General features: G+C 48.4%; 1 protein-coding gene across 4 annotated transcripts; it reads right to left on the reverse strand.

The window, feature by feature from the left end:
• Positions 1 to 321: 321 nt before the first annotated feature.
• Positions 322 to 26,215, reverse strand: ELAC2 (elaC ribonuclease Z 2). 4 transcript variants are annotated; one of them, XM_010370560.2, is made up of 24 exons: positions 25,853 to 26,215; positions 25,179 to 25,229; positions 24,969 to 25,039; positions 23,625 to 23,689; positions 21,963 to 22,020; positions 20,707 to 20,775; positions 18,869 to 18,988; positions 17,815 to 17,873; positions 13,664 to 13,722; positions 13,496 to 13,568; positions 12,745 to 12,857; positions 11,270 to 11,365; positions 10,224 to 10,362; positions 10,057 to 10,139; positions 8,023 to 8,141; positions 6,293 to 6,389; positions 4,416 to 4,554; positions 3,809 to 3,847; positions 3,572 to 3,681; positions 2,845 to 2,944; positions 2,646 to 2,766; positions 2,307 to 2,385; positions 1,610 to 1,754; positions 322 to 976 (listed from the first exon to the last, which is right to left on the reverse strand). In XM_010370560.2, the coding sequence occupies exons 1-24, from the start codon at positions 26,095 to 26,097 to the stop codon at positions 749 to 751; spliced, it is 2,478 nt and encodes an 825-aa protein (XP_010368862.1). In that variant the 5' UTR covers positions 26,098 to 26,215; the 3' UTR covers positions 322 to 748. The 4 variants fall into 4 exon arrangements, with proteins under 4 accessions (XP_010368862.1, XP_030778769.1, XP_010368861.1 ...); XM_030922909.1 differs by having other exon boundaries at positions 6,293 to 6,452; XM_010370559.2 differs by having other exon boundaries at positions 10,057 to 10,142.
• Between the last annotated feature and the right edge of the window lie 83 nt (positions 26,216 to 26,298).

Here is a 26,298-nt window from a genome sequence, read left to right on the forward strand (position 1 = left end):
CTCCACTGTTACCCAGAACCACCAGAAGACTTGCGTTTCCCTGACCACTGACACTAGCCCGGCCAGGCTCTCACTGATTGATAGGGCAAGCATGCCCTGCTGTGAGCTGGCACAGCTTGAGTTCTGTCAAAAGACTTGGCGAACGAGGGTGGCTCTCTAAGGACAGGTTCCAGAGGTGCTCACCACGATGGGAGCTGACTTCCAAGCCAGCCGGGTACCAGGCGGCTGCCACGCTGCAGCACAGAGAGCCTTCTCCAAGGCGGTGCACAGCAGACCCTGCTCTGTAGCAGCAGCAGGAGGAAGCCAAAGAACTCACAATTTCAAACTCAATCTTTATTGCAGCTGAAATACTATTTTCGTTGAGTCTCGGACACTCAGACCCAGTGTGCCTGCGACTCTGCTTGTCTCTGGCGTGCAGGGAATCACTTTGCTGGACGAGAGGAAAGGTGCTGCCGTCTGTTTCCATGACTTCTTTAAATACTGTCTTGAAATGAAATTAGCTCATTCGCTTGCTTCCGTGTAGCAGCCTCCTGTTCCGCGGCTGTGCCAGGCACCAGTCCTAAGAGGCGTCTATAGACTAGTGCTTATCTGGGAGCCCAAGCCTCGGCACAACTCCATACCACCTATCCTGAGCTGCCTCCTGGGTGGACCGTGCTCTTCAGCTTCTACCAGTAAGGAGGGCAGATACGGGTGCGTGCGTGGGGCAGAAGACACACAGCCTTCAGAGTTCAGGGTCACTCCCAGATCTTCACTGGGCTCTGACCTTCTTGCTCTGTGGCTCCTCTGTGTGGGCCCGTTTCTGCTGGGGCTCCCCATCCTCCAGGTCGCCTGCCAGAGCCCTGGACAGGAGGGCCGCCCGCACCTGCCGCAGCTCCCGCTTCTCCCTGCGCTCCTCCATCTCCTCAATGTCGCCAGCAAACAGGGCTTTCAGTGGGGCAATCAGCTTGGGCACTGTTGGAAAGTCTCCAAAGCAGACCTAGAAGACACAATAGAAGGCAACGACCTGCCTCAGAGGGGCAGAGGTGGGGACAGGAGCTGGGAGAGATGTCGTCATGCGCTCACACAGCAGTGCCAACGCCCCTCCTTACGCACAAGCCAACAGGTCACAGTTGAAATGGAAAAAAGCATGGCATGGAAGGAGCCCTCTAAAGAAGGGACAGAGTCTCCCCAGGCCTGGCTAAGGGCCTCCAGAGAGGGAAGGGAAAGCAGTCCAGATGCTCTCAAAATCAAGCTCCTGAAAAAGGAGGTCAGGTTTGGGCCCCGCCCCTTCATTCCGGAAGGCCAAGGCTCAGGCCTGGCTTTCCCACTCACAAGAGGCAACCACCTGTCTCACAGGTCTGTGCTGAGGCTCAAATGCACACAGTCCCGGCCTAAAAAGACTCTTAAGAAATTTCCAGCGGACTGAGACTGAAGACTAGCTGGCCCCTGTAGGAAGTGGGTCTCACCAGCAAACCCAGTGTGGTTCGACCTGGTTAGTGACGGGTAGATACCCTTTTCCCACGGTGGCCCCAAAGAAGAAAGCTAACTCCAGCTCACCGTCCTACTCAGTGTGTAGAATCCCGTCTCCCTGCCCCGTCCCCGCCCCGTGCTGCCCACGTGACATACAGACCTTCATGTGGTCAAAGGCAATTCCCACTTTCTCGTTGAAGTCGGGGCTAAAGAGGGGGACCTTGGCGTAGCGCTGGCTGAAGTGGTTCAGCATGATGAACTCCGCGTTCATCCGCATCCCCACACTGATGGCTTGGGACGTTGTGCTGTGGGCAAAGGACAGAGCAGACTGAAGCTGAACCCAAGTGCAAGACTGCAAAGAATGGCACAGACCCTGGCAGTCAACTGCCAGGGTACCTGGGGAAGCTGGTGGGTTTTCTTAACGGGCACCTCCATAGCCAGCACAATCTCCCCTGAGGGCCAGAACCTTCACACACTCCCCTGAATGAAGCCCACCCTCTGTGTTGGCTGCCAAATCTGTCCATGAGGGCACCCAAGAGAAAGCACAGGGCCCACCTGGGGTAATGCACTCTTTCGTTGAAATCAACAGCCCAAGGTTCAGTCCCCCAGCCCCCACCTTCCCCTGGGAATTCTCTGACATAAAAACTGTGCCTCACTCTAGAACCTTGTCTAAAAAATTCTGCAAAAATAAAGGCCAAGGGCCTGTGAGCATTGCCACAGGTCAAGGAAGCCCCCATAGCCCTTGATAGGAAGCAGGGCAGCAGCACGTCAGTGGAGACACAAATGATGGCTGCTCAGTGTCACGTAGTAGGGGAGGGAGAGGATATGGGTGACAAGGACTAACCGGTCTTTGCTACCTGTGTGTCTTTTCCACTGCTTCCTCTTCCAAACCATCTTCCAGGGTGGCTTCATGTATCAGGAGGGTGGCATCCTTCCCTGGAGAAAAAGCACAAGGATCAGGGCGGAGTTCTCTGCGAGAGCAGCACACAGGCCTCAGTCACATGCTGTTTCCTGGCGTCAACACTCGGCTCCCTTGGCCCTGGGTCTGCCTATTAGGATGACAACCAGAGACTCTGAGGGTGGGAACCTGAGTCTCCTGCCTCCGCTGCTGTTTCCCCGCAAGCTCAGCTGCATTCACCTCCAGCGACACAAACCCCAGAGCAACCTCACGGTGGCTGGCTTCTTCCTGTACTCACCCATCCGGACCAGAGCCTCACAGGGCATGGTGTCCCCGGAATAGACCACTTTCCAGCCAGAGGTGTGCACCAGCGCACAGCCAAACGCATGCTTGCAGTGCCGCACCAGACAGGTCTGAAACTAAAAGGGCGGGGCTGGAGGGCTCTGCAGCTCTGCTCCCCACCTCGCCCCCACAACGCCTGCGGCGGTGCCCTTTACCTCTTCCAAATCACATGTTCCCAACAGTGAACTGATCAATCTTGCCACTGCAGGACTGGAGATCTCAGCCCCTTCCTGAAGGCATTTGGCAGGAATCATACTGTAAGAAGACAAAACATTTAAAATGATAACAAACATTTCTTGGACATCTAGAACCAAAGTTTAAGTCTTTGGCTGGAGAACCCCAAAATCATTCTTAGGTGGAAATCATAGTCACTAAGATGAAGAAACAGCTGTCAAATACAAAGAGCCAAACCCAAGCCTCTGGGCCACTGGGAGAGACCCAGCAGGTGACTGCTGCCTCCGGCTCAGGCAGCACAAGCCACAGGCGACTCCAGCAGAGGGGACTCCTTCCCCTTGGGATGAGGATGGCGCCGCCTCCCGCTGGCCACACACCTGGTATGGACAGTCTCTGTGCCAGCCACTATTTGGGTGCTTGGCTCCGGAACTGTCTCATGAAGAAAAGCTGGGCCATGTTTAGAAAGCAGTTCAGAACTCAAATGAGGACTGGGAAGACATGCTTCTAAGAAAATAAGCATGACATGGGAACTATCTAATGGTGTCTGTCCTTCAGCCAGGGCACTTCTCTCCTGCTTCTGCCTTCTGGGACAATGTCAAGGGCAAGGCTGCTGGGGGATAGTGGTAACTGCCCCAGTGTCAACCTTGAGCTTCTGAAGGAGGTGGAAGCGAGCAACACCCCAGGGGCCAGGCTGCCCTGGATGCTCACCTGACGTGGTGCAGGACCTCCTGGCACTGGTTGTGGTACTGCTGGAGCCAGGCTTTGAGCTGGGTGGGGGCAACCACCAGCAAAGGGTGAAGTGGCTTTCCCAAAGACGCCTGAAACAAAAATTCCAAGTGCTGACTCAACGATGGAACATCTCAATAAACGCTGGAGGCCAAGAGGCGTTGGCGGACGATGTGTAAACCACTGGAACTCAAAACGCAGACGAAGTGCCGCACTTACCAAGGCTCGTTCTCTCTGCAGCAAGATATTTAGCAAGCCCTGGCAAGGAAACAGGAAACATCCATTAGCCAGGCCCGAGGACGATCTCCTTTGGGTTAGGGTCTGCAGCCCTCCCTCTTGCAGGAGTTGCCAGCCCTATGTCACCCACCAGCCTCTAACACAGCCGCAGTGGGGGTGGCACATGCTAAGCCCCCTGCGCCATGACCCTGAAATGTCACAGGCAGAAAGCAACGGGACCTGTGTTGGGAAGAGGGCAATGGCCCAGGGCCCAGCACCCCAGGAGACCAAGGTGAGGGTCTCATAGCCACACCTCCTGCCTCTGGCCAAAGCTTCCTCTGAGCAGGCCGTGTGAGATTCAAAATTCAAAGCAGGCTGGGTCAACCCAAACCTGTCCTGCTGCAGGAAAGGAACTACATAGAAATAGAAGACATTCCTGTGGCACAGAAGGACTATGTTGAGTTTTGTAAAAGACCATTTCCTAGCTAGAGATGAGTAACAAAAGCTTGGGCAAGTTAGGGAAGCAGAGGAAAAGATGCGGCCAAAGGGCCAACTCAGTGTAGCAGTGCCTCCTCCAGGCTGCAGCTTTGTGGTCCAGCCCAACACTCACCGTGTGGTGATCTGCGTGCAGGTGGGACACAAACACGGCAGCCAGGCTGCCCAGGACCCGGTCCACCTGGTCTCCGTAATGACGGTACAGCTGCCCAAACGTGCCCTCACCACAGTCCAGTAGCAGAGACGTGTCGGGGCTACAGAAGAGAAGAGCAAGAGAGTCACCGCCACTGGGAGGGCTGCTGACAGTTCAGAGGTTGATGTCTGCTTTGGACAAGACCAGGAAGCGGCTGTAGAAATTTCTGGCTCTCGTGCTTTTCTTTGAGGAGTTAATATAAAAGCCAATTAATTGAACCGTAAAGGTAATTTTACATGTGTCATCCTCTTTACAGCAAAGAATTATCCATGGAACCCTGAAACCCTTTCAAGTATACTTACACAGAGGCTGGGCATCAAAAAAAAAAAAAAAAAAAAAGTTTATAGGAGGCTTAAAGCATTTAGTCCCAACAATGAATCTGACTACACAGACTGACTGTGGCCACAGCCTCTCTTAAGAATACCAGGACAGACACTGGGCCACATGAGACTGCTGTTTCTAGGTCCAGCTGCCATCAGACTTTTCCCCCTTTGCATGCAGTCGGGGTTTCCTCAGTTCATGTCCTCAAAGACACCTGGGGCAGGGCGGGCTGCAGGTGCTTCATTCATGGACCTAGTGAGTGCAGACTCCCAGGTGTCACTCGGGGTTTCTGACTTGGTTTGAGGCAGGGCTCTGGGAGCTTGGATTCTGACAAGCTTCTTGGGCTATTCTGATGTGCAGTCTATTTCAGAAGCTCTGCCCCAAGGCAGACAGAGTGCTGACCTGCTCTGGCCTTCTTCCTTCTCTGGGAGGAGCAGGAAGACGGAGAGGGCTGCACTCATTTTGCAGAGAGAAGCCTCAGTGCTGAGACATGACCTTCTGGGGAAAAGGGAGTCGGGACACAAGGTGGCAACAGCACCTTCCCATTGGCTTTAGCCGGTTCAAAAGCCACTCGCAGGGGGGGTCAGGTCAGCAGCTCAAAAAGCCCTTCTTCCCCCAAGATCTCAGCCCCCGGGAGAGGCCGGCTCACTCCAAGCTGCTTTACTGCATGTCCTCAACCATAGAGAAACACACCCCAGATTGTGTATTTCTGATGTCAGGGCACAGCTCGTCACTGCTGTATGTATTTAATGCACTATTTGCTTGTTTCTCATCCATCACTAGCATCTAAGATGACAAAGCAAAATTTAAAAACAAACCTACTAATGCACAATCTTATTTTCTTCACATACTATCTGCAGAGGTAACACGTACATTTCACAACACGTTTGACTCATCTCTCTGCTGATAAACGATCCCAGGCAAACCCAAAAGAATCGACTAAAAAAACATGTCAAGGGGAATCCAATAAAGGGGCTGAACACAAATATGCAAAACCCTAAAGCTTTTTACCATACTAGCAGCAGATAGCTGGGGGACAATACCAGGTAGCAATCAAGACTCCAAGTCCCCGCTCAAACTTCAGATGCCCACTTACCAGCTGTAGGAACTACAGCAAGCCGCCTCTCTGAGCATCGGTTCACCCATCAACAAAACGGGGAGTTACTCACCACTTCATAGGATTAATGTAAAAACTAAACGAGAGGATTTCTTAGGTGTAGTGCACACAAGTAATATCAGCTATTTTTATTAAAAGACATCATGGGATGAACTGTGGTGATTCCCAGGGTAAAACATTGCTACTGAGGCTATAAAATGCAGTAAGGCCACGCTCCTCTCCTGGACACTCCAGGCGACATGACAAGTGACAGGGCTTGATACCGCTGCATTTTCAAATCGACTGGTGAGTGCGGCAGTACTTTTGTTTAAAAAGTAAACACGCCTTTGATGGAAGGATGCTTCCTGGGAGAGCAGCATACCTTATGTTGACAAGCGTGGCACTGACATTTCGAATCTTCATCGGGACGGCAGACCCTGTTCCAAGGAAGACGATTTCTGGGTACTGACTTCTTTTCTCTGTGAAAAAATCCATGTGAAACAATCCGTTCCTTTGGGTCAAAAGTGAGCCAGCATGCAGCCCTGAGAAGGTGCAACGGTTTGAGTATCATTGGTTTGTCCCCAAACCTCATGTGGAAACGTGTTCCCCAGTGTGGCGGTGTTGGGAGGCGGGGCCTAGTGGGAGGTGTTTGGGCTACGGGGAGGGACCCTCCTGAGTGGCTTGGAGCTGCAGTAGTTAACTACTGGCTCTCAGGAGACTGGAGTACTTCTCAAGGGAATGGATTTGTTCCCGGGGGAGGGGGTTGTTATAAAGCCAGGGTGCAGCCCAGGTTTTCCCATCTTCACAAGCATCCACTTCCTACTTGCCCTCTTCTGCCATGTTATGGCACAGCATGAAAACCTTCACTGGGAGCTAGGGCCGTGACCTTGCAGAACCATGAACTAAATAAACCTCTTCTCTTGATAAATTACCCAGTCTCACATATTCTTTTATAATAATAAAAAACACACTAAGACAGATGGGTAAGCAACACAGTTCCGTCCAGCTTCCCAGGAAGGGGACTGGCAGGCCCCTGGCAACTGCCGCCACACAAAGGACTTCACACCAGTGTGGGACCCACAGGCTATTTGTCACCAAAGGGCTGAGAAGAAGAACAAATAAATTCTCCAGTCCTTTCTTCAAAAGAATTGCTGTCATTCCTTTACATGTAAAAAATGACATTTCTTTACGCTGGGAACTGTCATTTATTTCAAGAGAGCAGAGTGTGCCTTGCATCCAGCTCTTACTGCAAGACCGTGCAATTCGGTCTCATCCTCCCAGTTCTATCAGGTAGGAAATGCTCTGTTTCACAAGGGAGAAACAGACTCAGAGGCCCAGGTTTCCAGTGAAGATGGTAAGAGGCAGGGTCAGGATTCAAATCCAGCGAGACTCGATGGTTCCAAAGCCTATGCCCGGCCCTCAGCCTCACTTGAGTGACGTGGCCAAGATCCTCCAGGGATGTGCATCCATAAAGCCAGGACGAGATCCCTGCCAGCCAAGTCCCTGTTCAAAGCTCTTTCCACAGGCGCTCACTAAACTGTTTCACTCAGTGTGTGCCTTGTCAAGAATACTGGGGTGCCATCGCCAAATGCTCTGACTGGGTGGAATTGGGATTCTTTTTTTTTATTTTTGAGACGGAGTCTTGCTCTGTCACCCAGGCTGGAGTGCAGTGGCGCGATCTTGGTTCACTGCAAGCTCCGCCTCCCGGGTTCACACCATTCTCCTGCCTCAGCCTCCCGAGTAGCTGGGACTACAGGCACCCACCACAACACCCGGCTAACTTTTTGTATTTTTATTAGAGATGGGGTTTCACCATGTTAGCCAGGATGGTCTCGATCTCCTGACCTCATGATCTTCCCGCCTCAGCCTCCCAAAGTGCTGGGATTACAGGCGTAAGCCACCACGCCCAGCCAGGAATTGGGATTCTGAAACTCCACAAAGCCCCCTCCTCCAATGGCCATAATTCTAACATAGAGCCAAAGTAGAGAAGCCCTGGATTAAACTGAAAAGCCAGGTTAGAATGCGCCCCACCAGCACTCTACTCAATGCTATGAAAACAGCAGCAGGGGTAGAGCCCAGGAAAGAAAGGCTGCTCTGCAGGCTCCCACTCACCTGCTGGGGCTGGGCCATCCTGTGCACTCCTCCTGTACTCCTGCACGCTCTGCTGGAAGTTGGGAAGCTGCAGCGCCTCGTCTATGAATTCCTCAGGATTGCAAGTAATAATGGCATCCCTGCAGGGAGAGAGAGAAGCATCTCAGGTGACGGACGGCGTATATGGCCTCAGCAGACCCTAATGTGGATGTCCAGAATAAATTCAGGGGGACAATCTGCAGGAAGTTTCTTCCGATCAACACTGAAGGGTAAGTGACTAGGATCTGGGGCAGTTCTGCTCCACCGCCTTTTGGAGGCTGCCTCGCTCTGCCTCAGGGCCAGTCACTACTGATGCTCAGGGCAAGACGGTTTTTTCTTTCTCTGTGGCCAGTGCTGTTGTCCTGCTGCAGGACCCCAACCTCTACTTCCTGGACTGTGACAACCAAAAATGTTTCCAGACATTGCCAAACATCCTCTAAGGGGTAAATGGTCCCAGCTGAGAAGCAGAGCCCCGAGAGGAGTGACTCTGAAACTCATGTTCACATCCAGGAACTTGGCAAAATGCAGAAGCCAATTCAGCAGCTCTACGCTGAGATCTCACTTTCCTAGCAAGCCCCAGATTACACGGAGTGACAACTTCTTGGACAGGCAGCTCTTCAACCTGGCAGAGCATTAAAATCATCTGGGAGCTTGTCAGTCCCAAGCCTAACTTTCAAGATGCAATTCACTAGGTCTGGGGCAGGCCCTGTGCATTATTTTTCACAAGCATGAGGTAAATGTGAATGTCGGCTAGGGCTGGGAATCGCTGCTGTGTGTTAAGAGCCTGTGCAGATGCCGACAAATGGACACCAGGTTCTTTAACCCCGTGATGTCGCTGTGGGCCCGAGTCTTGCTACTACAGTCTTTTAAAGGGCCCCAAGTATCCAACCTCAACAGCACACAGCATCCAGTCATAATCCAGCACATGCTCTATTCTAATACAAACACTGTGGAGTGGGCAGGCAGCTTAAAATCAAGGTTCAGATCTTTAAAAATTAAAACAGGCCGGGCGTGGTGGCTCATGCCTGTAATCCCAGCACTTTGGGAGGTCAGGAGTTTGAGACCAGCCTGGCCAACATGGTGAAACCCTGTCTCTGGTGAAATTACAAAAAATTAGCCAGGCATGGTGGCAGGCACCTGTAATGCCAGCTACTCGGGAGGCTGGGGCAGGAGAACTGCTTGAACCCAGGAGGTGGAGGTTGCAGTGAGCTGAGATCGCACCACTGTACTTCAGCCTGGGCAACAAGAGTGAAACTCCATTTCAAAAAGAAAAAAAAATGACAATTAAGATGTAGGGCAGTAAGGCTGTTCACTTTCCTGGTTGGAGTGTACTGGAAGAGGCTTTCAAGATGGCATTTCACATTTATTAAGTACCTTAACAACTGTCACACTCTGGCCCGGTAATCCCACATTTAGGAATGACTTGAAGGGAACAGACTTCCCATCAAAGATTTATATATAAGACATTTATTGTTTCATTAAAACAGCCAAAAATTGGAAACATCCCAAATGAGTAAACATCCCTATTTGGAATACCAATAAAAATCTTGTTACTTAAGACTATTTAGTGACACAGGAAAAGACTGTCAGGCCATAAACCCACACACACGAATCAAGAAACACAAAATGTTATCAACCATTATCTCTGGGCTACAGGATTATGGGTGACTTTGTTCATCATACATTTCTTATTTTCTATACTGTGAAACACATGAGCTCTATCACTGCTATTTCCATGCAAGGCAATTTTAGAAAAGGAGAACTACTGGCCCCAATCCGCCCACCTCAACCCAGCCTGGAGTAGGCTGCTTTTCTAAATAAATTCGCATTGGCACACAGCCAAGCCCATTCATTAGCTTATTGTCCGTGGCTCTTTTGTGCTCAAAGCGGAGTTGAATAGTTGCAACAGAGACCATATGGTCTGGAGAGCCTCCTGAAACATTTACTATGTGGCTATTTACAGAAATGTTTCCCAACCCGACTGAGACGATTCCATTAGTTCAAGATGGCACAGACCTCTGCCACTCCCTCCTGGGACGGAGCTGGTACTTGAGGAGGCATTCACCCAGAACTATGGGCACGCTGAGGGTGGGGCCCTCCTTCTGAAAGAGACAAAATGCATTCATGGAGAGAAAGAAAGGGGGTGAGAGCTGGGCCGACAAGGGGCCGGTCTGAGACACTACCTTACAGGGGAAACTGGTGAGCAGGGGGAAGATGTCTGGGTGGATGAGGTTGAGCTGGGTTTGAATCTTGTAGCTGCGAAGGTTGTGAACTGAGGCACAGTTCTCATTCAGGACCAAGTGCTGGGTGTCAGGCCCAAACCTGCGATGAAACAGAGCCGGCATTTGCAGCGTTTGTTAGGAAGCAGTTCCCCGAGGAGTGGTGCTGAGCTCGGGAGTGGTAATGTGGATGAGGCGTTCAAACAGTTCAGTGACTTGCCCCAAGCAGTGTTACTACGTGGCCAAACATGGTCCCACTCCTGCTGGCTCAAAGCCCGGTGTTCCCTAGCTCAGCTGCCTTTCAGGTGTGCTGGGAAGACAGAGAGGAAAAACAAGAGAAAGCAGATGTCCACGGCATACAAATAGGGGACTCAAACCCTGAGGAATGAAAGAGACAGCAGGAGAGCAGGCCATGCAGCGAGGGGCAGGTAAAGGGGCCACATGGGGAGACACAGGCAGGGGCCAAAAAGCAGCCCAACGTCACCCCGCACCCGAGCTCAACTCATACGCCTCCACCTGGCCCTGGCCAGCGATGTCCTGAGGAAAAAGTAAAGCTCCCTCTCCTTCCAGTGACTAAACATCTACCTCCCAGGGCTGCTGGGGATGACCCTAGAGGAAATGAAGTGAAATGAAGGGTATTTCACACACTGCCTCCCACAAAGTGGGCATTCAGTAAATGGAAGCTGTCATTTTATATCTGCAATCTCTTCTTTGGGATTCACTGATGGAATCCTCAACCAAACGGCAGTATTTGTTCAGACACCCTGAAAAGTGTGGAGGGTGTAAAATAAATGGAATCGTGTGGACACTGCGCCACCTAGCGGTGCATTGTCTTCAGAAGCGTGGCACAGATCTGGGATGCCTAGAATTCTGGGAAGGCAGGAATCCCACAGAAAGTTTAGGCAGGCGCAGAAGGGTAGGTAGCGTTTGAAAGAGCAAGAGGGGAGGAGAGGGGAATCCACCACTGCCCAGAAGAGTTACCCCAGGTGCCGCTGGGCTGGGCTCCATACCTCTCCATCCACTGCTGGTACCTGCTGTCCACAAGCACAGATTCCGGGGCCATGTGAACCACCAACGCCACGGGGGCATCTGCCTTTCCTTGGTACCTGGGCAGAAAAGTGGGGCTTTACAAAGTGATGCAGACTCAGGACACACAAAGACAGGGACCATGCAGTCAGGGAGGGGCATCGTGCGGCCCTCTGTGAGCACTGCAGTGAGGTGACAGGCTCCACACCCAGGCCATGCTCTCACAGCAGACCCCGCTGCTGGTCCATTTCCAATGGATATGGGGTTCCTCTATCTGGCAAGCTCTGCTCTGGGCCTTCCAGTCGGCCTGGCTGATCCTTTCTCAGCACTGCAGTTCCTTATAGGGGTCTGACCTGCAAAGCCAGACCCAGGCTCTCCCTGCCTCCTCCTGCTCCCTCTCTCCTTTCTCTCTCATGAGCATTTCCTCGAATAAACCTCCTACACCTCCAATGCCACCTTGGTGTCTGTCTTCCAGAGGACCTGAGACACAGGCACGGAAAATGAAAATCGTCTGAAATTCTACCACCTGGACAACAGAGCACTTACTAACATGCCGATGCGTGTCCCTCCAGTTCCCTTTAAAAAGAAATGCACACGGTAGCTATTTTTATCTACCCCACCATCACCACGTATCCGCACATGGCTCTCAAACGACATCTCATTCACTGAAATGAGTTTTGGGCTCTGCTGCCCAACTCTTGATTAAAATACAAAGCCTGGGCTACCGGGGCACCCACATTCACCCACAGAGAATAAAGCGGACCACGAAAGAACTCCTAACACTCTGACTTGGAAGGGGTACAGCAGCCCAAAAGGATTTGTTGTGGTAAGTAGAAAAAAACAAGTGAAAAAATCCAGGTACATACAAACTAGGAACAGGAAAAATACAGGTAAACCATTACGAGTGTGGGAAAAGACTCAAACTCAGATACGTGGGTCAAAGATGATTCCACCTGGGGGGAAAGCTGAATTGCAAAACTGCTTAACTTTGATGGAGGACAAAAACAGAGTGGCTGGTGGCCCAAAAGACATTCCCCAGCTGTGATTCCATCCCATAACACAGATTCTTGACCATGACAGTCTCACACACTCTGACCCACCTCATTTGTTTCAATGCAGGTAATGGAAGAAAATTAATTCAGTTCAAAATAATCTGGGCATTAGTTAGAACTCAAAAAAGTCCTAGAATTTCTTCTAGTATAAGAGCTGTAAGAGCTCTAGCTGAATTTCGAGTCCTCAGTGGTTTCTAGTTTTCAATCTTTTCTAATTTCACTTTGAGGCTGTGGACACCGGAGCCCACCAACTACCAACAGTGACTTAAGGCAGGAGTCCTGGCCTCTGAACTGTAAACCCAGACAGTGGGCCTTCCCAGAAACACGGCTCTTGCTACAAGATGCCCATGTCGATGCTGGGCTGTGCTTCAGCTCTCACTTCTCCCACCCTAGAGACCCCTCATTACCTCTGAAAGGTGGCATTCTCACAGATGGGTTGAATGAAGCCTTCATCTGGACATTCTACCACCACAAAAGCAGCACCAGGATCTGGTGGAGTACACAGCTCTTCAGCCAAAATCTGCAAAATCAAGTAAGCCCGTCCACTGGGGTCACAGCTCAGCCACCAAACTGAACTGCCTTCAATGCAACTGCTAACATGACATAGGGGCTGAGAGGTAAACAAAGCACAAAACCAACTTTACACATCACCATCAACACCCTTCTGGTCTCTTTGTGGATACCTAAATAGGTAACTGTCAGGCTGAGGCACTTCGGGCCTACACTGGCCAGGAAAGGAGGCTTGGCATTAAGGTTTTCTTCAGTCTGTGGCCACTGGTCCTAATCTCCTTAGAAGTCAGAAGAAAATCTTGACAAAGAATAAGGTGACATTCCTCTGGACCATAAACTCCAGGCCCATCCATATGGGGTCTGTTGTTAGACACTGTCCTGAGCTCAAGTACCAGGGAAAGCATGCACCCTTTACGGAGGATGACCAGATCCTAGAAGGACAATCTACAAAAATGCTCAAATGTAGCCGTGTTGACATGCGGGACACACACAGATAAAAGAGGCCATTTTGTCAATTAGCTGAGTGATGTCCAAACTGTTCTACGTCCTTCAAAAGTGGTGTCTGTAGACCCTGAAGCAGATAGATCTGCCCAGCATTCCAGACCCTACCTGTAACTGCTGAATCATTAAGAAAACCAGGCATCTCACCTCTCTTCCTTCATGAGTGATGCTTTTCCCCTCCTTGACAGCAGCAATGATGGGAGCGATGGCAGCTGTCCCACTGAAATGAAGAGGCACGGCCTCCGTGAAATGGGATTTCCTTAAGTGGAAAGGTGTACCCAATGGGTCCCAAGAAGCCTCACCCCCCACACTCACACTGGGAGGCCCAGCTCCTTTGCTTTGAGCACCAGGAAGTTTCCTCTCTTTAAGTGAAGCTGCAGCAAAGAGAACATAAATGTGATTTTAGCGGCTAATGAGGAAGTTTGGTTTTAATCAATTTTCTTAGAAGTGTATTTTTCTAGATTAAAAACAAAAAATAATGTTGGCCGGGCACGGTGGCTCATGCCTGTAATTCCAGTACTTTCAGAGGCTGAGGCGGGAGGATCACCTGAAGAGTTTGAGACCAGCCTGACCGACATAGAGAAACCCCGTCTCTACTAAAAATACAAAATTGGCCAGGCGTGATGGTGCACGCCTGTAACCCCAGCAACTCAGGAGGCTGAGGCAGGAGAATCACTTGAACCTGGGAGGCGGAGGTTGCAGTGAGCCAAGATCGCGCCATTGCACTCCAGCCTGGGCAACAAAAGCAAAAGTCCGTCTCAAAAAAAAAAAAATGTTATTTGCTTACAATTCATTAAAACACGTTTATTGCTTTCAGAAGGTATACCATATTCTGAAGAAGTCATTTATTGTCAAATGCTTTAGTACTAAAAGCCAAAATGACTTAAATCAGTGTTTTATTTCCCAGCATTAACTTATTATAAATTTAATAAAATGTAATTCAATATGAAAGTTAATAAATATCCTTCAAGTATCATCGAGGAGAAACACTGTTCTGTCATTCTACATTCCTCCATGGCTAAAGGAATGTCACCAGAGCACTGCCTAACAGAGCAACCAGCAAGCAAACTGCCATGTAACATAATATTTCAATGACAGTGACAGGCTAACAAAAAGATGGATGATTTTTATTTCTCTTGTATTTTTCAATTATTTGGCAATATAACGTCATTGCTTTTATCTTGGAGAAAAATTACAATAAAAAATCCCTAATAGGCCAGGCATAGCAGCTCATGCCTGTAATCTCAGCACTTTGGGAAGCCGAGGTGGGTAGATCATGTCAGGAGATTAAGACCATCCTGGCTAAGGCGGTGAAACCCCGTCTCTACTAAAAATACAAAAAATTAGCCAGGCGTGGTGGCGTGCGCCTATAGTCCCAGCTACTTGGGAGGCTGAGGCAGGAACCCAGCAGGCGGAGCTTGCAGTGAGCCGAGATCGCGCCACTGCACTCCAGCCTGGGCGACAGAGGCTCTGTCTCAAAAAAAGAAAAAAAAAATCTGTAATATGTTATTATTTTAGAAAGGCAAACAATAATTCTATCAGAAAACTTCATAATCATTTTATAGGGAAAAAAAAATTTTCACACACAGTAACAGAAAAAAGTCAGAAATGGCATGTAGGCCTTTGAGTGCCAAATGACATTTGATTTTCATTTTCTCCTTTAAATCTTCATCAACTATGTGCGTCTTCTTTTAACTCCCTGAAGTTAAAAAGTTACTCATGGCCGGGCGTGGTGGCTCACGCCTGTAATCCCAGCACTTTGGGAGGCCCAGGCTGGCAGATCACCTAAGGTCAGAAGTTTGAGACCAGACTGGCCAACATGGCGAAACTCTGTCTCTACCAAAAATATAAAAAAAATTAGCCGGGCATAGTGGCAAGCACCTGTAATCCCAGCTACTTGGGAGGCTGACTTGGGAGAATCGTTTGAACCTGGAAGGTGGTGGTTGCAGTGAGCCAAGATCGTGCCACTGCACTCCAGCCTGGGCGACAGAGCAAGATTCTGTCTCAAAACAAAACAAAACAAAACAAAACAAAACAAAACAAAACAAAGGTTGGGCGTGGTGGCTCACGCCTGTAATCCCAGCACTTTGGGAAGCCAAGGCAGGCGGATCAGAAGGTCAAGAGTTCCAGACCATCCTGGCCAACATGGTGAAACCCCAGCTCTACTAAAAAAATACAAAAATTAGCTGGGCGTGGTGGTGTGCTCCTGTAGTCCCAGCTACTCGGGAGGCTGAGGCAGGAGAATTGCTTGACCCCGGGAGGCGGAGGTTGCAGTGAGCCAAGATCACACCATTGCACTCCAGCCTGGGCGACAGAGCAAGACTCCATCTCAAAAAATGAAAAAAAAAAAAAGAAAGAAAGAAAAAAAAAGGTACTTGAAGACTTAAGGCAGGGAAACCCATGTCCCTGGAGCTGAACTCAACCCATGGAGATATGTTTCTCTCTGAGGAATGCAGAGTATTTGGAAGACTGATGAGAGCCAGAACGCAGCCAACAACGCCCCAACAGTGCACCAGCTGCCTAAAGCCAAGGTCTTCCATCAGATGAGTTTCTCAGGTCCTCATGCCAAGAGGCTCCTGGAACTTGACCTAGCTCAGCTTTACTGCTTTCCAAAACCCCACCTGAGAGTGGCAAATTAATTAGAAGAGGGGAAATGGGTTACGGGCTAATCCAGTGACAGCAGCCCTCAGAAGCAGCAGCAGAAGACAGCAAGGAAGGAGATGGAAAAGCCAGGGCAGGCAGCTGGCAGCCCCCAGGAACGGCTGCCTGGTAATAGGGCAACTGCCCGGGTGTGTAAAAGTGAGCTTGTCACTTCTCATCATGCTCACTGTTACCTATTCAGGAAAAAGCAGGAATATGATTTAAAGATTACCATATAAAACAGTTTAAAAACCAGACAGTATAAACATAGATTATCAAAAATATTTTTAAAACTTTAAAAAATGATTTTGCTGTCTAAAACTCAAAAACACACAAGTAATAAGCCTGTTAACAATAGTACTTAACTTCTATGAAAATCACATTATTCAAATAAATCGACAGAAATGATACCGGCAATGATCTTGCCACTAAAATTACTACTTACTTTCATTATTATTTTCACTTGTAGGTTTTAGAATTTAGATAAAAATTCCAAATGTATTTCAAAATCAACATTAAAAAATAATCTAAGCCCACAAAAAGGCAATGAAATCTTTTCACATATTTAGACAAATGTGTTGCAAATTGTATTGATAAAATTTTAATGTGTAATTCTATTAAAAATAAGCCACTAGTCAGATCTTACAAACCTGCTTATTGTAACAAAAATTTTTAATGGAATCTGACCAATTTCAGAGTTACAGATCTAGGCCTCTGTGAATGCTAGCTAATATTCCAATCAATCTGATGTTAGACCTTAGCTATTGCAGGGGAATGAAATAAAGTACAACAGAGTTCAAACTGACTTCAAACAAAGGCCTGATGGAGGTGAAGGAAAACAAACACAGCTGCCTTCAATAATTTCGGAATTCTAAAAGGACCAATTGTTGGCAAATATAAAAGAATACGGACCAGGCATGGTACTTCACGCCTGTAATCCCAGCACTTTGGGAGGCCAAGGCGGGTGGATCACCTGAGGTCAGGAGTGAGACCAGCCTGGCCAACACGGTGAAACCTCGTCTCTATTAAAAATACAAAAATTAGCTAAGTGTAGTGGCATGCACCTATAATCCTAGCTACTTGGGAGGCTGAGGCAGGAGAATCACTTGAACCCAGGAGGTGGAGGTTGCAGTGAGCCAAGATCATGCCACTGCACACTCCAGCCTGGGTGATGGAGACAGACTCTCAAAAAAAAAAAAAAAAAAAAAAAAAAAAAAAAAAAAATGTATGGAGGCTGACAGGGCACTGGAAAAAAATGTAAAAGGAAATAAAAGCATGGGGTTATTTTGAGAAACAGAGCATCTAAACTCTGAAACCTACAAGTGGCGACAATTATGAAAGGTCAGTAGTAATACTTGTTGCAGGCTCATTGCCAGTATCATTTCTATAGAATTTTTTTTTTCTTTGAGATGAAGTCTTGCTCTGTCACCTAGGCTGGAGTGCAATGGTGCAATCTTGGCTCACTGCAACCTCCTCCTCTGCTCAAGCAATTCTCTTGCCTTGGCCTCTCAAGTAGCTGGGATTACAGGCACACGCCACCACACCCAGCTAATTTTTGTATTTTTAGCAGAGACAGGGTTTCACCATGTTGGTCAGACTAGTCTCGAACTCCTGACCTCGTGATCCACCTTCCTTGGCCTCCCAAAGTGCTGGGGTTACACGTGTGAGCCACTGCACCTGGACTTCTGTCAGTTTTTCGAAGATCTGCTTTCTCTTCTTGTCTCAGGTAACAGGAGCAGCTACCCTCAAATTATTGAAAAAGTGCAAACTAGAGGTCACTGACCAAGCCCCCAGTCAGGTACAGCCCTCTAGAAAAGCTCCCTTACCTTACAGATGAAAGCTACAACCAGGGAAGGGTCCCTTACTCCTCTTCTCTGGCTAACACCTGAGGAAAAACACATTTAATTATCACAAGGTAAATGTGAAAGTTGTCAAGACATCACAAACTGATTACGACCTGATACCTAACTTCACCCCGCATAAAAATTAAATGGACACTACTGTCCCAATACAAAGGCTGAAGACACTAATACACTCAAGAAGACTTTTCTCCCCCTACTTATGTGGAGATGTTTTTGGGTAAATGAAAAACACAAAACTCTCGCCAGAAAAACTTTAGAATGGCAAGTGAAATTTTTTTTAAATGACACATTTCACCTAGGACTGGAGAAGAGAGAGAAAAATATATTGTAATGTGCTTTATAATGCATATAACATGAAATAACACAGAAGTTCAAAGGCCTGCAGAGCAAATGTTGGGGTCAGTCTTCACCCAGTGTCATCCAAGTAAGGACAGCACATAGGGGTCAGCCGGTTCTCAGTCACTAGACAAGACCTCAGGACAGAAAGAGGAGCTGCCGAGCTTTGCCAGCGCTGGTCTTCTGTTAAGGACAGCAAACTCCTGAAGCAGCCCAACTCCTGAGTTACATCTAAACGTGAACTTTTAACTCTGTCTCCCAGTGGGCTGTCATTCTGGAAAAGGAGGTGCAGATCCTCCCAATGATTTGACTGTCTCATTGGCTTAGCAGTTCTAGTTTCCACATTAACGGAAAATTTGCATGAAAGTTACATTAATGAAAAATACAAAATGAATACATTTGTCAGGCCCTGTTCTCCTCTGGGAAAACAGAACACAGTTTTGGGCTTACCCAGACCCTGGGTGGCCAAAACTGTGGACTGGTTGTTATTAAAGCTTCAGGCTGCCACCTTCACAACAAACCTTCTCATTCCCCCCAACGGGCCAAGTCATAACAAGCCCAGGAAGAAGAACCTGTTTACACACGTGGCTTTCTTATAATAACGACTCTCTTCAAGCATTACGAGGCAGAGAATTAAGAAAACACAAGCTTTTCCGCCGCTCTGTTTTGTTTATACTATTACCATGGGGAAGGTGCGGCTCATTCTCATTTGACTCGGAGTCTGAAGATCGCTCTGGGCTGAGCCTGCCGAGAGGCCTTTCTGGACTCTGCCATGGTTGGTGCTTTCCACTCCTCTGTTCACCTGGTCAGTACAGACACCACATTACACACTGCACAAGGTGAGCGGAGAGTCGAGGCCCAGATGTTTATATGTGGGAATGCCAGAACGCCAATGAAATCAGCACACCTTTCACTATACAGTAGGAAATAACTAGTTAGTTAACTTCCTCCCTGGTTTCTGGGCTGCACTTACGTCCATTAATCTTTATGTTTCCGCTTAGCTCACAGCCTTGGCCATGGTACCAGCTCAACAATGTGTTATCTAAACAGCATGTGAGTTGTAGACATGCGTATTTATTATCACTCCCACTAAAAAACATAGGCCTAAAGGGTACCTATCTCCAGAGGGAGCCTCGTTTTACATTTAGTTAAGGCTCAAGATCAAGGGAAAAAAATTCGCTGCTCTAAGAAGCTAAAGCACGGCTGCAACGACGATGAACATAAGTTCATTCATTATGGGCTGCCGGGCACTGAAAAAACGATGGTCAGCAAAACTAAGCATGTTAACATGGATCACGCAAATGACACGTGAAAGTTACCTGTCACATGCAATGGAGCGAAGAACAGGGTGCTAGAAATGGACAACAGAGGGATGCAACTCAGGCTGGAGGTGGCTACAGCAGGGATCAGGTGTGAGAAGGCATCTGAGCAGGAGGAGCGAGTCAGGCAATGGGACTGCTGATCAACCCGTCACAACACTGGCCTAGGAGCACTTGTGCCATTGCTCCGGCTCATTCCTCCCCTCCCTGCTACCTTCTGCCTTCAGTCGGCATATGCCTCATCTCCTTGCCAGGTTCTGGACTTCTCTGGCCTTTGCTGGGTGCTCTGGTCTGTTACCCATCAGCACTACTTAGTATGCATCGCATTAGTTAGCACTATCAAGGAAATACCCCTACTGCTTGGTACTCTCTTCATATATAAGTAAAACCAGACAAGAATGTCTTTAGCCAAGCTCAAGGGCAAGACTGACTCTTTTCCTAAGCTAAGACCACATCATCTGGCCCTGGTACTTCAGAATGTGTAGGAGCTTCTAACTCCCTTTTAAGTTGCTGTAATCATTATTTATTTTTAAAAATCTATCTGTGCAAACCTCTTTATGATCCTCTGATCAAGAGGGTACTTAACGCCTGTGGGAAAAACCTCCAAGCAATGAATGTGCAAACTCGAATGCAATCTATTTACTGAGAGTGCTTGATTATCCAATATTCCAAAGCATAATCACTAACATTGGGCATGAGTTAGACGTGCTTATCCGTAAGATTATAAGCTCCTTAAGGGCAGGAGCCACATTTTAATTCCTCAGCTAAATTTTCTAATCATGCTCAGAACACAAAACAGGGTGTCCAAAGCAAGTGTTCAGTTTGTATGTTCACCCATGTTTTCTTTTCTTTTTTTTTTTGAGACGGAGTCTGGCTGTGTCGCTGAGGCTGGAGTGCAGTGGCACGATCTCGGCTCACTGCAAGCTCTGCCTCCCGGGTTCATGCCATTCTCCCGCCTCAGCCTCCGAGTAGCTGGGACTATAGGCGCCTGCCACCATGCCCGGCTAATTTTTTGTATTTTTAGAAGAGATGGGGTTTCACCGTGTTAGCCAGGATGGTCTCGATCTCCTGACCTCGTGATCCGCCCGCCTTGGCCTCCCAAAGTGCTGGGATTACAGGCTTGAGCCACCGCGCCCGGCCGCCATGTTTTCTTTACTCGGACCTACACCCTCCTCCTGGGAAACCTGGCTTTCATACTCACTGTATATGGGGATCTGGTAAACTGTCATGGTTTCATCCTTGTATTCGGGGGCAGAGTAGGGCCGCACAGCTACAAGAAAAGCACACAACAGCAAAGCGATTGCATCAGTGAAGATGTGTGGGAAGAGTAATTTCCAGGATCACCAACCACTGAGCAACTGAACTGCCTCAGAATTACAGTGGGAATCTGACATGAAAACCAGACTTTCTAAGGAGATTACCATTTTTAGGAAATAAATAAAAGTGTATTTTGGTCAGCCATTTATATTTACTACAGCCAGATGAAAAGACATTATAATCATTGGTGACTATCCGTTAAAAATGTAAAAACAAGAAACTAGTACTCGACTTTCAGAGGCCCAAGTAAACAAACAGAATTGTGAAGCCAGGGAACCCATCATCTCAACCAGAAGAGCTGATGTATATTTTGAAACAAAGTATTAGTGTTTCTATAAAAGAAGAGTATTAACAAGCCACAGATGCACACCAGTGCCAGGACAAGGGCCCTGCTAGCATCCTCAGTGAGGCCTCTTCCCATCAAGAGTCTTCCCATCTGCTACACAGCTGGAGCTGCGTTTCAACGTACAAAGTTGGCCACAAAACCTTTAGGAGCCCCTCATCACCCCCGTCCCCAATTCAAAGCAACTCAATGAGGAGAAGCACCTCTGGAACTGAGGCAGGAGCCCTGCTGTCTGGATGGAGAATGCTACACAGCATGTACACAGGCATGCATCGGCTGTTCAATCACTCCTGCCAACCTGGCCCCTATTTTTGCAGCATGAGGTGGGAGGACAAAAAATGTCACTATTTAGAAAACCCATCTCCAGCCGGGTGTGCTAGCTCACTTTCTCACTTTGGGAGGCTGAGGTGGGCAGACCACAAGGTCAAGAGATCGAGACCATCCTGGCCAACACGGGGAAACCCCGTCTCTACTAAAAATACAAAAAACTAGCTGGGCGTGGTAGTGTGCGCCTGTAGTCCCAGCTACTCAGGAGGCTGAGGTGGGAGAATCTCTTGAATCCAGGAGGTAGAGGGTGCAGTGAGCCGAGATCACGTCACTGCACTCTTAGCCTGGTGAGAGAGCGAGACTCCATCTATCAAAAAAAAAAAAAAAAAAAAAAAAAAAAAAAAAAAAATTCTCACGGTGACGAAGCATTTGATTTTGAGGTTTAATGTTGATTTTTTAATGGATTCTAATTTGAGAGGTCAGGGCATATATGAGTTAGAATTAGCAGACAATGAATCACAAAGACATACCCAGTTCTATTCCTTTCAATGGACCAGAAAATATTTTGATTGCTTCGAGGTATTTTTCCTAATGAAAAGCAAAGAAATGAGCAGTTATGGCTGAACAAATGTAGAACACAGCAACTATTCAAGTATTTAAAAGGTTACCAATGGGTATCAACATAAAACAAAGCTTAGTAAGGATTTTGAACATCATTTACTACAAATATTTACTGAGTATCCATTATGTCAGATGCCAAGGACACAGCAGGAAAAAGAGATGGAGTCCTTGCTCTACTCATGCCAGTGGAGGAGACAAAATGAAACATGGTAACACAAACAGCTTAGTGGCATTATGCTAAGTGCTCTGCGAGGAAAAGGAAAAATACAGACGGCTGGGATCCAACTTGTCTGGAGAAGGAGACAGTTCTGGAGTAAATGACCCTCTAGCTGAGCCCTGAAGGTTCAGTAACAATACAGGCAGCAATTAGAAGAGGCAGAGGGAACTTGTGGAAGGGCGGAAGTCCTGAAGAGGACAGAGAGTTAGAGGGGTGTAAGAGTCAGCCAGCCCATGCAGCTACAGCTCAGCAATGGATACAGATGGAAGTAAGGGTAGGGGCTGGGGCCTACAGGACTTGTGGGCCATATCAAGGTGTTTTGGATTGTATTGCAATGGGGAGTCCATGAAAGGCTTTAGGGTGGCAAGTGACACACTACTTTTCTGTCTTTTTTTTTTTTTTTTTTTTTTATTTTTATTTTTTTTGAGACAGAGTCTTGCTCTGCCGCCCAGGCTGGAGTGCAGTGGCCGGCTCTCAGCTCACTGCAAGCTCCGCCTCCCGGGTTCACGCCATTCTCCTGTCTCAGCCTCCCGAGTAGCTGGGACTACAGGCGCCCGCCTCGTCGCCCGGCTAGTTTTTTGTATTTTTTTAGTAGAGACGGGGTTTCACCGTATCAGCCAGGATGGTCTCGATCTCCTGACCTCATGATCCGCCCGTCTCGGCCTCCCAAAGTGCTGGGATTACAGGCTTGAGCCACCGCGCCCGGCCTACTTTTCTGTCTTAATGTGACCTCTCTGGCTGCTGTGTGGCAGATGGATTACAAGAAGACGAGAATGGATATGGGAGGCTATTGCAGTTTACAGGTGCAGAAAACAGAGATAAGGAAGGCCTCGATAAGAGACAAATGGATGGATTTCAAACGTTATTTTGGGGAAAGACTTAACAGGTCTTGGTGACTTTCTTCTTAAGAATTGGAAAATGAACTATGATATTCAACAACATACACACGACTTCTCATGAGTGTAAAAAACTGGTTTGAAAGGTAAGAAGACGTCAGAAATTTATTGAATAAAACAAAAGCTGCCCTTTCTTGTGTGCCTACTTGGTGCCAAACATACACCTAATAAAGCGATCTAGTGCTTTATATGGGCTACATCATTTAATCTTCAACAACTCTGTGAAACATGATAGTAATCTTACAGATCAATAAGCTAAAGCTCAGAAAGGTAAAGTTACTCGTTCAAGGTCACACAGTTAATCAGGTTTTGAACTCATTTTAACTTGAAAGGGGAAGCGTTTCAACGCCCAGGTATCTCTGGAAGGCAGAAGACTGATTTGCAAAAACGAAAATTCTTGTTACTGACATTGTAAAAGGAAAGGTTGTGTTTTGAAAGACGTGTCAGGAAAGACTCACCAGTTGCGGAGGTCCAGAAAGTACACACTTTGGAAGCCCGGTTTCCTTTAAAGTAAGAATCATTCCTAAAAAGGATGCACAAAATCAGATCTCTCATCAACTTGACCTGTCGTCACTAACAGGAGGAGCACCCTGTACTAATCCAGCTATTTATCTATGTCTCCTTCCAGCTTTGGAGGTACCACCAGGGAAGATGTACACAGCAGAAGTGATGCAGCCAGAGGTGTAACGGACATCAGATATCCTTTAAATGCCTCTAGAACAGGCTGAACTGTTGCTAGTGTGAAGCAGCAAGGCACCCAGTGTGCAAAATTTAAGGAATCATGAAAGTAAAGGGCGGCACCCTAAGTGCCTCACCCTAGTCTCAGTCCTGAGAAGGGAGACTGGTCTAACACTTCACTCCTTCCTGTACATGCCACCAAGCCCGCAGAATGTGGATGCAACACAACCCTGACCTTCCAGTTGAGAGACATAAATGACAGGGTAATCTGGACAGTGGATATGTGTGTGGCTGCCACAGAATTTGGATGCAACACAACCCTGACCTTCCAGTTGAGAGGCATAAATGACAGGGTAATCTGGACAGTGGGTATGTGTGTGGCTGCCACAGAATCTGGATGCAACACAACCCTGACCTTCCAGTTGAGAGGCATAAATGACAGGGTAATCTGGACAGTGGATATGTGTGTGGCTGCCACAGAATTTGGATGCAACACAATCCTGATCTTCCAGTTGAGAGACATAAATGACAGGGTAATCTGGACAGTGGGTATGTGGGTGGCTGCCAATGCGTCTACGGTAAACATTAACTATAATCACCACCACTAGACTCTCCAGTTTACTGCCACAAATCTCTGGCCCCACAACCCAAGAAACCAAGTGGATGGTAACACTTAGAGGGGGTATCCATATTAAAATCTGTTGAGTCACAGCTTTTAATGCTCTGTGCTGCAGCTGATGGGCTGCTATAAAAAGAATTCCAGCCCAGGTGCGATGGCTCATGCCTGTAATCCCAGCACTTTGGGAGGCCAAGGCAGGAGGATCGCTTGAACCCAGAAGTTTGAGACCAGCCAGGGCAACATGGCGAAACCCAGTCGCTACAAAAAAATACAAAGAAAATTAGGCAGGTGTGGTGGGGCGGGCCTGTGGTCCCAGCTATTTGGGAGGCTGAGGTGAGGGGATCACCTGAGCCCAGGAGGCAGAGGTTGCAGTGAGCCAAGATCACGCCACTGACAAAAAAAAAGTCTAGCTGCCCACCCCACCCCAGACTCGGAAAAATGGTCAAGCAGGTTAAATTCCTGGAGATTTCCCACCAGCCTCTGACACTGCAAAGAATATACTCACCACTTAAGCCGCCAACATTAGACCAGTGCATTCGAGTTAGGAGTATGTTGTCCAGGCGAGCAACTTTCAACCTAAGAATGAGAAAACATTTAAACAGGATAACATGAAGAGAACAAAGACCACTTTTGCTATAAAAAACAACTGGCCTCTCATTTCAGCTTGCAAGCTCCGTAATCAACTCCCCCTCCAAAAGCAAGAGACTTGACTCACTTGTGCTCCTGCATGACTCTCTGAACGCCTTCTCCACAGTTGAAGAGATATCTACAAAGACAAACATGACACAAGACATTCAGAAGGTTTTATTCTGTAAACTAAACTGACACCAATTAGATACTTTATTGTAGACGCTGGGAAAAAAAAAAAAGAAAAAGAAAAAAAATTAAAAGTCCATGTTGGACTACCGAACCACATTTCTGCTATTAGGATGGTGGGTTTTGAGTCCTCCATAGGAGAGGTGGAGAGGAGTGGGGGCCTGTGTGTGTGGGTGCTGGGACAAAACGGGTTCTTTCCCCATCACCGGCTACACACCAAATCTGTCCACACCACAAGCTAACAAAGACACACTGGCACTGGCCTTGGGGTGCACGGAAGAGGGTGGAGCTCCGAAAGTGCTGACAGCCAGGCCGGGCCCTAGGGTTGGGAAGAGGACGCTCTGACCCAAGTCTGAAGTTCTTCACAGACCCCCAGAAATCACATGGGTGCAAAGAATCTGGGATTTCCCAACCACCATAACTTTACGAACCCCCGCAACAGCGAACCACATTTGTGAAGTAGGGAAGCCTAAGTCCTGGGAGGTGCCCCGATGCTCAGAGGCTGCACCGCACAGAGGGCCCGGCGGGACGGGGCGTGGCTCGTTGAGGGAACCCCAGGCAAGGCGCACTGACCGGTTGAACTCGGAGAAGACGTAGAGCGCGGCGCCCGCGTCCCGGCTGCCCACTGCCACCACCTGCAGGTACACGGTGTTCGCGCCGCCGGAAGACCCCAACGGGCCGCGCTTCTCTCGCGTGCGCAGGTGCCGCAGCGAGTCCTTGGGCGGCCGCTGGCGGCGGGCGGATCCCTTCGATATGGTGCGTCCCTGCGACATGGTGCGTCCAGCCGCGGACCGCAACAGCGAGCAAAGCGCCCACATGCGCCCGTCTTCACTAAAACTAAGAAAAGCCGCCCGTCACCTCAGTCCGCGCGCCACATGCACCGCCCAGCCGCTCCGCGTGGCGGACTTAGCCAATCAGCGCGCCGTGCACCGAGCTGCCCGCCTACGCGAGGCTGCTCATCCAATAGAAAGGAGTCTTACTGCTCGGGGCTTGTCAATTATCAGCGGCCATAGAGTAGA

This window comes from Rhinopithecus roxellana, chromosome 19 (genome assembly GCF_007565055.1).
Source record: "Rhinopithecus roxellana isolate Shanxi Qingling chromosome 19, ASM756505v1, whole genome shotgun sequence".
In the NCBI taxonomy this organism is placed as follows: Eukaryota; Metazoa; Chordata; class Mammalia; order Primates; family Cercopithecidae; genus Rhinopithecus; species Rhinopithecus roxellana.